This window comes from Ipomoea triloba, chromosome 7 (genome assembly GCF_003576645.1).
Source record: "Ipomoea triloba cultivar NCNSP0323 chromosome 7, ASM357664v1".
NCBI classification, from domain to species: domain Eukaryota; kingdom Viridiplantae; phylum Streptophyta; class Magnoliopsida; order Solanales; family Convolvulaceae; genus Ipomoea; species Ipomoea triloba.
This window is the reverse complement of record NC_044922.1, coordinates 17,200,734-17,214,843: the sequence shown is the minus strand read 5'-3', so window position 1 is coordinate 17,214,843 and position 14,110 is coordinate 17,200,734. Positions and strand designations below refer to the sequence as shown.

Sequence of the window (14,110 nt, the reverse complement as noted above, 5' to 3'; positions counted from 1 at the left end):
TCGAAATCCGAGTGTGCGTCGACTGCAACCTTTGATATCCAAGCCTAAGGTATATTTTTGTTGTTCCCTAAATCACGAACGAGCAGAATGTCCTTATTTTATGCTTGAAGACTCCAATAATGTTTGAATAAATTAAAGTTGTGTGGTCCCGGTTTGAATACTTTATTTTATGCTTTTGATATAGTGAATCTGCTGCCTTTATCTTTTTTTGCATATGTGTGTACAAATGTGGTCTTGAATACAGTGTTTTGCAGTTAGATTTTGTCAATTTGTTGTGTATAAAGCCTTAAAGTGTTGTCTGTGGTCCTTGCTTTTATGTTAATAATTGTGGTCCTGCATAGTGGTTGATAGAGTTATTGAATATGTTTGGTGTTTTTTTTCAGGATGAATGACTTTGTGGATTTAAAAATTCACCATGGTGGTAACTTTGTGAAAAAACCTAGGCTAGAATATTTAAATGGTGAGACTGAGGTAGTGCATATGGACCCAGATTTTATATGTTATCCCCATTTACTAAAATATATAACTGACCAAAGATATGGGAAAATAGTCTCTCTTACATACAAGTTACCCTCTGAACCTTTTGAAGCCTTAAAACTATTAAACAATGATGCTAGTAGTCTATACTTAGCTCATATTAGTAGTCAACACAAAAAGTGTGAGATTTATGTTGAACATGAAATAGATAACTCTGAAGTAGTTGGTTTATATTTACCGGGGTCTGAAGGGGGTGAAAAACAATGTGAGGATGAGTTTGAGGAAGGAGTAGGGGATGAGCATGCGAGGAGTGAATTTGAGGGAGATGCTGAATCTGTGAGTGAAGAAGAGACAAATACTGATTTTGGTAGTGAAATAGAAAGTGACACTGAGGGTGAAAGTGAGAATAACATTGAGCATGAAGTTGGCAGTGATAGTGACCAAGGGGAGCATAATAGTATTCCAAGTCAGGGTAGGGCCAAGAGAAAGAGAAAGCCAAGAGTAGATGAGTCAAATGTCCCACCATCATATATTCCTGAACAAGATGCCCAAGATTCAGAATATTATGATTCAGAAGATCCACCTACAGTCGAAGAAGACCAAGAGAATGATGAAGGAAATGAAGTTCATTCTAAGTACAATGAGAAGTACCCCAAGTTCAACCCTAAATCTGATCCACCAATTATTGAATTAGGTATGTGCACTTCATTCTCTATATATGTTTAACCAATATGTTTGTATTCACTGCATAAACAGAAATTTATAAACTGTTTTAAAGTGTTTGAATATGTTTTTTGGGAGATGGTGGACAGCAATGAAACAAACTGTTTGAATAAAAGTGTTTTAAAATTGTTTAAATCAAGCTGAATTTGTTTTAATGTTTTGTATTAATGTTTTGTATGAAACTGTTTGAATAAAACTGTTTTTTTAATGTTTATGTATTAAACTGTTTGAATAGTTTTAATGGTATGTATTAAATTGTTGGTATTAATGTTTTGAATTAGGTATGTACTTTGATGATAATGTGCAATTCAAGCTTGGTATGATTAGTTATGCTGTACACACAAAGAGGGATTTGTTTTGGAAAAAAAATGGATTAAAGTATGTTAGGGTAGAATGTCTTGGAAAGGGGTGCACTTTTCATTTAAGTGCAGGTTGGGAAGAAATAACAAGGTGTTTTCAAGTGAAATCAATGATGTTGGACCATAGATGCAACACTGAATTTACATTAGGGATAATTAGTCAGAAGTGGGTGGAGTGGAAATATGAGGAAAAGGTTAGGCAAAATCCTAGTATTGGTTATTCAGAGTTGAGTAGGGCCATTAAAGAAGAGTTGAACATCAATGTCTCAGTGAGCATGTGTAGAAGGGCAATAATTGGGATCCTTAAGAAGTTGGATATAGGGTATGAGAGTCAGTTCAAGAAGCTTAGAGATTATACTCAAGAGTGTCTAAATTCTAATCTCGGTTGTACCGTTAAGATAAAAACTACAAGAACTGTTCCTACATCACCCTTGGTATTTGAGAGGATTTATGTATGCTTTAATGCCATGAAAAAGGGATTCTTAGCGGGGTGTAGGAAATTTATTGGACTAGATGGATGCTTCTTGAAAGGAAAATTGAAGGGTGAAATCCTCACAGTTGTTGGTAGGGATGGGAATAATCAGATGTACCCAATTGCTTGGGCTGTTGTGGAGATTGAAAATAATTCTTCATGGAGATGGTTTTTGGAGCTTCTAAAGGCTAACTTGGAGATTGTGGACAATAGTGAATGGACACTAATGAGTGATCAACAAAAGGTAATTAACCCAATTTCAGTTTGAAATTCAGTTTCTATATATTTTTAGGACTGACTTTGTACTCATTTGTCTACATTTTTCTGATTTATCCATTGTAGGGATTATCCAATGTGATACAGAATTTATTCCCAGGAGTTCAGCATAGAAATTGTGCTAGGCATGTATATGCCAATTGGAGTAAAAGCTACAGAGGGAAAGTGTTGAAAGGTCATTTCTGGCAGATTGCCAAGACACCAAATGAAGCACAGGTTGCTGAAAATTTGAGGGCTTTAGAGAAGATTGATGCTGTTGCTCGCTTTGGACTTGACAAATATCCAATTCAAAACTGGTGCAAGGCTTACTTCAAAGAAGATGTCAAGTGTGATATGGTAGATAATAATCTAAGTGAGGCATTCAACAGAACTTTGTTGAGTGCAAGATCAAAGTTTATTATTCCATTGCTTGAGGACATACGGGTAGCAACAATGAAGAGGGTAGCAAAGAAAAAATCAATGGCTGAAAATTGGAGAGGAAATTACGGGTCATTGGTGATGAAGAAACTCAATGAAAGCATACTTGGGAGTGCAGGTTGGGATGTGGCATTCAATGGAGCTGAGGGGTATGAAATCAAAAAGGGTATATTTCAGTTCAAGGTAAATTTGCAGTTGATGACTTGTTCTTGTAGGCTTTGGCAATTGAGTGGTATTCCATGCCGTCATGGCATTTGTGCAATATTCCACAAAGGACATCAACCTGAAGATTACATACATGAATGCTATAGCAAGGAGCTTTACTTGAAGACTTATGAGCATGTAATCCAGCCGGTTAATGGAGAAATGTCTTGGCCAAAGACTCAAGGTAATGAGATACATGCTCCTGTTCCAAAGAAGATGACTGGTAGGCCAAGAAAGAAGAGAAAACTTGAAGATAATGAAAAACAAAAGCAGAAAATCAGTTCAGAGGTTAGGAAATTGTCAAGAAAAGGAAGAATTATGACATGTCAATTATGCAAGGGAAAGGGACATAATAAACGATTTTGTCCTACACTCTCAAGCCAACAAGCTGAATCTTCCAGTACTTCTGCTATTATGGGAAGAGGAAAAGGACCTATTGCTGCAAGGGGTAGAGGTAGAGGTAGAGGGAGAGGAAGAGGGGCATGCTTGTCGCAGGATAACTTAGTTGGAGCTTCAGGTAAATTAATTGAGTACAATTATTCCTTTACATGGCTGTAAATAATGCTAGAAAGGCTGACAATGATGCTTTTATTTATGTAGCTTGCACAGAGTGAAGTTAAATGGAACCATGGAGGCATATGATGATTAATGAAGACAATGATGTTTTTGGTGTTTTTGTAGATGACGACAATGATGTTTTTGGTGTTTTTGTAGATTACTACCTAGTGTTTTGTGGATGTATGAACAAATGATTGTAAATTACTAGCTAGGTAGTCTGAATTCTGATATGAGCTGTTTTGATACTTTAATGAATGGATGTATGAACAAATTTCAGCATGTATGAAATCAGTGTTGTTTTGGTCCTGTTTTGGTGCTGTGTTGGTGAAGTGTTGGTGCTATTTTGTTGATGTTTTGGTAAGATTTTGGTGCTGTTTTGGTTAGGTTTTGGTGCTGTTTTGGTTATGCTTTGGAGATATTTTGCAACTGTTTTGGTCATGTTTTGGTGCTATATTGGTGTTGTTTTGGTTAGGTTTTGGAGATATTTTGCAGCTGTTTTGGTCTTGTTTTGGAGGTATTTTGGTGCTGTTTTGGTCAGGTTTTAGTGTTGTTTTGGTCATGTTTTGGTGCTGTTTTGGTTAGGTTTTGGAGATATTTTGGTGCTGTTTATTACCATCTATGAATGGTTTATGGTTTATTTCCATCTAGTGAATGAAGTTTACCATCTATGAATTTGGCAGCAATCATTTAAATGAGGCACAACATTGACATTTTTCATTACTTACCATCTCAAACCAACAATTTGACTAAAAGTATTACAATTACAATAATGAGAACAAAACACTTTTTTCTTAGTACTTTGTTGTCTTTTTTCATTTCACTATACTCGGTTACAATTAGGTCTCGCAGACCTCCTATTTCACGACTCAAAGAGACTAACATCGCGTTTATGTTTTCGTGCTCACATTCGCCCCTCCTAGAACTTTGATCCTTCCATAAAAAAAAACCCGCAACCGTTTCCATCCTGTACATGTAAAATTAAAATAGTTAATAAAATTAAACAAAATTGAAGGGTGAAATCTGTCCAAATTAAAATAAATAAAAGCCTAAAAAATTGTACTCAATTCCAGTTTGCCTAAAAAATTGCCAATCCCTTACAATTTCCAAAAACAAAATCCAATTTGGTGAAAATTCCAGTTTGCCTAAAAAATTCCATAAACAAATTTCCGTAATAAATTCATAAACAAATATCCACAATTGCAAATGGAAATTACATAAGAAATGAAAAAAATTTAAAAAAATGAATAAAATTGAAATATTTATTCACCCAATGCCTACCTTCCATCTTTGACACCCGAAGAATTTTTTACCCGAGTCTCTAGTTGTACAAATCGGAGCTTTCAAACCACAATTACAAAATATACTAGGCTCGTACTCCATATTTGCTCTCACTCGTGATGAATACGAAGAAGATGACATCTTCAACAATGTCTTATGCGTTGATGTTGATGAACCCGTACTAGAGAAGAGAGGAGAAGAAATCAGATTCAAAGCCAAATCTTTAGGGTTTTGGTGATGAAGAAGCCTAATTTGGGGGAAAATAAAGCCATATACATATTTATAACCTACACATGAGCTCTGACTAGACAAAAAAAGCCACCTAAGCGTTGAAACCGGAGCCATGTCATCCCATTTACCGGATTACCTACAAAAAGTGCTAGACGCAAAAAAAAAATTAGTTTATGGCTCGAATAATCACTTATTGAAGTTCAAGGTGCGGGATGAATAATCGTGAATGGTTCAGGGTGCGGGATGACACTTTTGCCTAATTATAGTTATTGATTAATGTATTTGTCATACCACGAGTTAATTATGGATGATCATATCAACATAATTTTAAAAAAAAATCCTAGTAAAATAAGATAATGCCTTATAATTTACTATGCGTAGTATATAAAGAAACTAAAGTTCACTTCCTTTTCTTTCCTTTTCTAGGAAGATGTCGCCAGGAACAGCCCGTCATAAATCCTCGCGGGGGAGACGTGGCCGGCGAGCCAGGTGGAAGCAGGAGGGCACCATAGCCTGGAGCTAGTAAAATGATAAAAAGTATTGCCAATGAGGATCAATCCCATAACCTCTAGCATGGGACGAGCATCGCAACCTACCAGGCCACTCCATCACTTGTGTTTAATAGCACTAAGGCTTATCTTTATTCTGATGTTTATTGGCTGGTAGATTTATAAACTTGCTACGACCAGCCGTCTTCGGCTATGGCGCGGCTAGCGGGCCTGGTGTGCCCTATAGTGTGGTGACGACGCCCCCACTTGGAGGGGGGCGTAGTGTCGAAGGTGTGTATGTAGATGGTCATGGGGGAAGCATGCTAGTACAAACGTGGGGATTGTACAGTCGTACAGTCACGTAGATGAATGGCATGGCGTGGACACGTGGAGGATGGATAAGGAGGACAAACCATGATCATTGACTTTGTAAGACATGGCAGCTCTTCAACACTATAAAAGCGGAGTGCCCTGCCTCCGTAAAGACATCACGATCTGATCATTATAACCATTCTGGTTTAATGGTCTCTCGTTCGTAGTTTTAACCCGCTCACAAGAGGTCCCATTTGCTACACGTACTATTGTCCCTAGTATTTCCTAGTCCTTTCTCTGGGCTATAGTATTTATTATTTATTTATTATTTAAACTGTCATTTTGGGCCAGTGTCTCAGGCTTTGTACGTACCATTTTGGACCTAGCGTCCCGAGCAATATAATAAGATTACTACTTTCCTATTCTGTTTTGTACCTCTATATCCGGTTCCAAAAGAAAAAAAAAACCATCAATACCACACATAAGAGATAAACTGTGTTAGGAATATCTTGTGCAACGGGCTCGATCAAGAGGATATTGGCAAGGATTGTATTCTTGTATATATATAACTATATTTTATCATTATAAGGCACGAGGCTTTCTTATTTATTGTCTACTTAACTTTTATTCTGTATGAATTAATTTCAGTTTTTAGTCCTTTAATTATACTCCGTAATATTTTTTTTATTTTTAGTATTTTATTTTGAAATCTAATTCTAAAATTGTCATTGTTAAGCCTCTAAAAATAAAATTTACTACCATATATCATATATGATACTTAAGTAACTGTAAGAATAACAAATTTGATTAGTTTGTTACCAAATCAGTTGTTATATCGTGGACCATGGTTACAAAATGGCGTCGCTTCAATAAATGGGAGAAACGACTCCCATAAATCTCCGTAACTGATACTACAGTTCATCTCAAATGATACCACAGTTGTGTTGAACTAATACTGCAGTTGTGTTGAAAGGGAACTGCAATTGCGCGAAACGAAGACTGTTTCATCCGTCTATTTTCATTAATCAAAACGACGTCGTTTTGATGCGCGGTCCACAGTAAAATTTGCGGTACCAAATAGTCCAAAGCTGATAAACTTTTGGAGAAAAAAAAAAGTAAATAAAATTGAATATTTAATGCTATCCTGCAAAGTAGCAGTTTGGAGGGATCTGGAAGCACCTCCATAGGGACTTTCAAGTGTACTCATTGATATGTTAGCATAATACAAATCAGATACATGTCTAAAAACATAAATGTGAATGAAGGTTATACCCCTCATTTATGTCCGTTTTTTCCGTTAAGTTTTTTTGTACATTACGCTATAAAAGTTGTGCTACATAATATTTTGGACAAATACACCCCTACCGTTATAACTTCCGTTATCTTTTCCACTGTTGTTACCATGCACATGCATCCACCATATATTTTCTTATCTTCTTCAATAATAATAATAATAATAATATATACACATTAAATATTAGAGTTATATGTTAATTATTTTTTAAAATACAAATATCCAATTTATAAAAATATTTTTCATTATTATTATTATTATTTACTATATTAAAATTTAAATATAAAATACTAATATTGGGCACCTATTTTTTGCGCATCGCGCATAAGAAAAACTAGTATTATTATACATGTAAAACACAATAATTATTCTGACATCAAGTTGTGAAAGCATAGGATCAAGCATAACTACACTCATAGTTGATACCTTCATTGCACTATTGCTTCAAGAATTTCAATAGATTAAAGTTTGTTGTTTGTCACTTTATTTTCTGTGTAACTAGATGATGTAGTGTGTCACAATGTCACAGGAACAATGAGATGACTATACTTATATAGCTTACCTGTAATCATTACCGGCTACATAACAGAAACGGTTATGTTTGTTTCAAACCACAAACATAATGATCATAAATGACCTATTAACTTGCACCACTTAATACTATTAATAGTTGTCATAATAAAATAAAAAATGTTACATCATAATCATATGAGAACTACGAAATCTAGAAGAGTCTCTTAAGGTGTCTCTAGAGTCTTTGTACAGTAGTATATTGCTCGCTTCATTTTAATATTAAGTTTGGCAAGTTTTGGCCCAATGATAATAATAATATATTATTATTGCCCAAATTCATATATTCAATTCATTTATATAAAAATGTGTAGAAGTATATGTATATATGAATCCAGTCCACAGTACTTGAAAATAACGTGCAAATTAAAAGAGAAATGAAAGTGATATGATTATTATCAAAGCGATACATAAACTCCTAAAATTCCAATCACGTATCATGCGTTTATTGATAAAAGGAAAATATATGAATAAAAATGATTACACTTAACAGTATCTTAGGTGGAAGGATCAAACTCTAGCTCTTTTGAGTGCACCATTAGGTGAAAGTTTCACACTGCAGCGGTCAAGACTCGATCTCGATCTGAGCTCTCACCTTCTTAATATACTATTTAGGTATCAATAGACGTCGTTGTGTGATCAGTATATAATAATTTTTTATGTGGAAGTAGCCATCAGCATTTTTAAAGCAAAAGGTGGAGGCCATTTAGCCAATGGGCAGAGTTGAAAATGCCATTTTGTATTGTCCTCTTTAGCACTGAAGACGAGAAGTGATTGAAGTTTATGGAATGAGATTTTTTTTTTTTTTTTTTGTGGTAAAAGAGTCCAAGATCAAAACAAACATTGATTAGAGTAATGAATAATAATTTGTTTAGTTATATATTGATGGTGTAGGGTATGTATGACTAGTTAAATACTAGAAGTTTAGTTATATTGTGACTAGGATGATGAGAAATGATCTCTTCTCTTATTCGCAGAGATCTTATTTATCTTATATATACCTACTTACGTAGTAATCTTTTTAACAATACAAACACTCTCATTCCTATGCATTTGATAACATACATTCTACAACTTATATATCACACTTTAATCTTTATACTTTATATTAAGAATAAAAATTCTCAAATTAAGAAAATCAAGTTCTATCAAAAAGAAAAAGAAACAGAAAAGTGCATGTGATTTGCAATGGCATATTAATGCGCTATATATATATATAGGGACACAATTTGTCATTGTCCCACGCAAATTATATGGTAGGGCTTAAGCTGGATTCTAGTAATATATTCTTAGTAACGCTATTCAAAATTTGTCATGATTAGAGACCAATTACAACTTTGTGTCGTGCTAAATTGACAATGTGATCATTAAAGTTCACAAATTAAATCATCTTAATTTACAGTTGGTCTTTCTCTGCATATATATATATATATATAGATATGTCAATTGAGTAGGGGTTTTGAGAGCTTAAGATTTAGGCTGCTTCATACCCAATGTCAATGATCGAATCCTTAACCTTTGGTTAAGGATGAATAAGTCTCTTGTCACTCAACCACACCCCATCCAAGTTTTTGAGAACTTAAATTAGTCTATCCTAAATTAGATTAAAACTTTTTGTGAATACTTGCTGTAGATTTATTTAAAAAAAATATTAATAAGTATAATTATTTTTTTTAAAAATATATTACCGACACTACTAATTTTAAAGTCTAACTATGCTCCTGTTAATATGATCATTATTCATATAAATTAACCAAATGAAATCACATCGATGTGGGTGTGTATTGGACAAATCATAATGTTATGTAATTGTTCATAAATTATATATGAGAGATAAATTGCATTAAAAACGCCATGTATATACGATTGTATGATAGACTCAATTGAAAGAATATTGACAAGAATCATATCGAACGCATAATGTAACCTTCAGGTATTAGAATCATGTTTTTTTTTAAAGGTATTAGAATCGTGTTATATTTAGTGAGTGATTTTTTCGGTGGTACTAGAAATATTTTTTTTCAACCTTTATTCAAGTACAGTTGATAACTTAGAATTGTTGTTTTATTTTGCGGACTTTTTCAAAAAGTTGGTTTCATTTGTTGTTACTCCATATAGTCCATATTTAGGGTCACAGTCTTAGAAATGAATGCATTATCAACATGTCGATGAGATGTCTGATCAGACGTGACCTTATGCATTGCAATTACCATGTGGACTGCTGAGCAACAGTGACCAATAATTCAATGGAAGATGATCTATTCATTCCTACACAATAAAACTTTTGTCATGTATCATAATTTTTTGATAGAAAAAAAAAATTGTAATAATTTTTTTTACTATATATAAATTTTACCTTGTGATCCTAATCAGTAAATGAATTTTTTTTAATTAATCAAAACATACGACAAAAAATTTTAAAAAAAAAATATGTATAATATTAGTTCTATTATATGCGACACTCGAATCTCCCACCATTCACGTGCCAACTAACCCATCAATCATTAATATACGCTAAACCAATTTTGTCCTTGTGTTCCACGCTGCAGTTTTCCCATGTCCTCGTTAACAAATCCCACTACAATTATGTAAAAACCAGGAAAGAGATCCATCCATCATATTTAATCAATTTGTCTCATGAAAAAGAACTGAGAAGTAATTAAATTTAAATCTAATGAAATTTTTTACTTGATTATCGAAATATTGTTTGGCTAATAAAAAATTCGATTAATTATTGAAAATAATTAGTATAAAGACTTAAATATTTCTACATAATAAATATATACGAGAATAATATGAGGATTCTTGTTGTAACTTTTTTTTCCAAAATGTTTGAGGAATTTGTTTTCAATCGGAATAATTTTTTTCACCAACCAAACAAGTAAAATATGTTTTCTTTGAAATTTTATGAAAAAATTCTGTCAAAAAAAATATTTTCGTATGAACCAAGCATGCCATTAGACCATTAGTGTCTCATATATCGAAACTCATCGCCGCACAAATGATATTTAGATACAAATCCCTAACATTATCTCTTTACAAGAATTTTACAATAGTCATCAGTGAATCACTTTCAAGTTCCGCGGGTCTATTATAACATCTCTTTTAACACATCATAGTAAATAGTATAATATTTAACTGATATGCTAAGTGCAATATTGGCTCAAAAACATCACCTAAATCATAGAACTTTGATGATCGAGTACTACCGTGATAAAATGTCTCAGTTCAAAATTGCAAAATGTAAACTTAATATGTAATTACTATATACGGAGTAATTTTATATTCAAATAATTTTACTTTTTGCCTTTAAGATATTTTGGTAATTTCGCATAAAAATCATTTTTGTATTCAATGAATCTAAATTATTCTCATTTGTGTGTCATAAGTGCATTTAATACAATTAAACGATGGGATTGAGATTCTTATCCCTTTATGTTGCGTCCAACAATTTCAAAAAATAATTAAAAAAAAAATAGAGGAAAAAGATTGATGTCGTCATCTGTTTGGTTTTGGAAATAGCTCCAAAACCACCCCCAAACCGGCTACCGGTGACGTGGATAGGAGGCCGCCACAGATTTTAAAAAGGAAAGCTGGCAAGAATACGAAACAGGTAAAACTATAATCTTGAACAGTTGAACATCCGTGTCACGTCATTGATTAATAAATTTCAAAACATTGTATAATAATCAAATGTTATGATGAGTGGTAAATGCATAATTTTATATTTTTATACTTAGTTAGCGACCAATGTAACATACGTTTAAATGATTAAACGTTATATTTTAAACTTAATTGTTAAAACTAACACTAATTACTTGTTTGGTTCAGGAGGGATTGAATCCCAAAACAAAACACCAGCATGTGAATAGGCAGCAGAAGCAAGAGTATGAGCGCCTAGGTTTGAAGACCTAGGGACTGTTAAAACTGAACAACGAGAAAAAGATGCGATAAAAGACCTTGAAGATTCAACAGCAAAAGCAACATAAGAAAGAAGCTTGTGTCGAGTAGATAGTAGTTGTCAGTGCAGAGTGGCACAGTCCGTGAAGAGCTCCAGATGATCGAGGTTACGGTCCTTGAGCCCCATGGTGTTTGCTTTCAAAAAAAAAAAATACTTGTTTGGTTAGTTGTAAGTCTGTAACTGCATTTTCTTTGCAGCTTAATCCGTTGACATGGTAAATTACAGTGTTTGGTTGGAGTGAATTGTAATTTTCTCATTTTGTTGAATTGCTTTTATTGCTACATTCGATCTTGCTAATCAAATCTTTGATAATTACTTTACATTTGTGGTTGTTACAATGATAAATTTTAGTACTAGTAATGTGTATATATTTTGATTTTAGTAAACGATTGTTTCTTGTAACAATGCTGAAATAGAAACGATTTATATTTTTAGGTGAGTAATTGTTACGGGTTTGGTCCGGAACACTAAATGTGACTAGAGATGTCAAGATTGTCAACGGGATAGAGTGGTCTGGGGGCATTCCCCACATCCCGACCACCAACTTTCTCCCCCGGCACATTTCTCATCCCCATCCTTTGCCAAGGAAGGAAAAAATCTCTCTATTCCTATCCTATGGAGATTATATGAGGACGGGGGATCCCCTACACAGTTTATAACTTATCAAAATATTAAAATTAAAACCTATATAAATAAATAACTCATATATATTCATCTTCAACTTAATAATACTAAAATATAGATCCCAAGGCAAGTAATTAAGTCCAATGGCTAGAACATTTCTAAAATGCATTATATATATTATATACATACTAATAATACATATATATGTGTGTGTCTTATATGGCTTAAATGCATATACTTATATACTTGTATACATATATTTTTGAGGACATGTTCCCCTACCCTATTTCTACCTGTATAGTGGCAGGGGTCAAATTTTCTGTCGAATACAGGTACAATTGACATCCCTAAGTATGACAACAAAAGTCTAATTATACACCCAAATGTAACAAAATTAATAGTTAAAAATGAAATATAAAAATAAAAAATAATCAAGTGACCAAATGTAACACAACTCAATTATTAATAACTTTATTTTGATAGCGGTCATAATGTGAATATTCAAATAATGTGATGAATCTGAATTATTCAGACCCATTTTACAATTTACTTTTATCAATTAAGACTTTAATACAGAAGTGGCAGGCGTTCTCGAAATTGGTGTGTGAAATCACAACTGGGTGAGGTGCAACCTAGGACTAGTCGGCAACAGAAACAAATGACACATGTGCAAATATGACGGTTTCATTTCCAGGAAAGGGCAAGCAGACACTCGCATTTGACTGCGGCCATCCTCCACGTGTCACTTGCAGTCAGGAATTCTCAGTCTCCTCCAATCACCTTTCGCCACCTGTTAGTTGCTTGCGCAAACGTAATCCACATATGTAGAGGTCTCATTGGACTTCCCAAAGGTCACCCTCACACGCCTCACTCTTTTACGTGTGTTTATTGAATTAATGATTATTGATTCACACTATTTATAATTTATATTTTGTAAATTTACTTTGCAAGATATCATATCTGAAAATTGGGCATTGGGTAATCTTCTCTTGTCTTGTGATGAAATAAATATATTGATTCATCAAATTATAAAATAAATAATTTGAAAGATGGTTGCACTGCGGCACTCGATATCTTTAATAAGAACTAAATATACAAAGCATCTGGTATTGTTGTGTATTTGTGTATTGGTTCTAAACATGAAAGTTTAATCGATTAGATTAGACCATTTAAAAATATAATGAAGGTACGGTAGCGTGGATGTTAGTGCTAAGGGTCTACTCGAGTTAGCAATTGCAAGTGGTTAAATATATCCTAAGAAATTCTTTTGTGGTGATTGGTAGTACGTATGGATTCTACCATTTCCAAGATGGGTGTTGCGCCACGTTTAATAGTCAAATTGCGGCTATTTGTCATGGATTACACATCATTGTGATAAATGCTTTTATACCTTTCAGTTGGAGACTACTATACCTCGAAAGTCGTTACACATAAAATCACACATTTTGAGAAAGGTGGAGATTCTCATTATCATATAAGAGAATTTTTTTATTCAATATTGAAAGTAGTCAGACATATCCCCGAAAAAGCCTGCATGAATGCAAATTACTTAGCTAAGCATCATCATCATATCCTGTTAATCGATTCGTCAGATATGTTATTCCTATCTCTCTAGAATCGGAATTTATGCAATGCACATCATCAGTTACTGTAATTTATATAATATATATCATTTGGTTATGTGTTTTAATGATTAAAAAGGGCAATTAAGCAATTATTTAGTTATAAAATTTTAATTAAAATTTCTAGACTCTATGAACGTGACCGAATGATGAAAGCGTACACGATATATGTACAGTACAGTAAAAATAATTTTAATTTTAATTTTATGAATAAATAATGAGTGAGAATTTTTGTAACGTAATT

At 33.3% G+C, this 14,110-nt stretch overlaps 1 protein-coding gene across 1 annotated transcript; it reads left to right on the top strand.

Moving 5' to 3' along the window:
* Nucleotides 1-395: 395 nt before the first annotated feature.
* Nucleotides 396-5,848, top strand: LOC116024236. Its single transcript, XM_031265126.1, has 6 exons — nucleotides 396-460; nucleotides 1,482-2,275; nucleotides 2,374-3,445; nucleotides 3,610-3,666; nucleotides 3,871-4,024; nucleotides 5,662-5,848. The coding sequence occupies exons 2-6, from the start codon at nucleotides 1,484-1,486 to the stop codon at nucleotides 5,846-5,848; spliced, it is 2,262 nt and encodes a 753-aa protein (XP_031120986.1). The 5' UTR covers nucleotides 396-460; nucleotides 1,482-1,483.
* The last annotated feature ends 8,262 nt before the right edge of the window (nucleotides 5,849-14,110 follow it).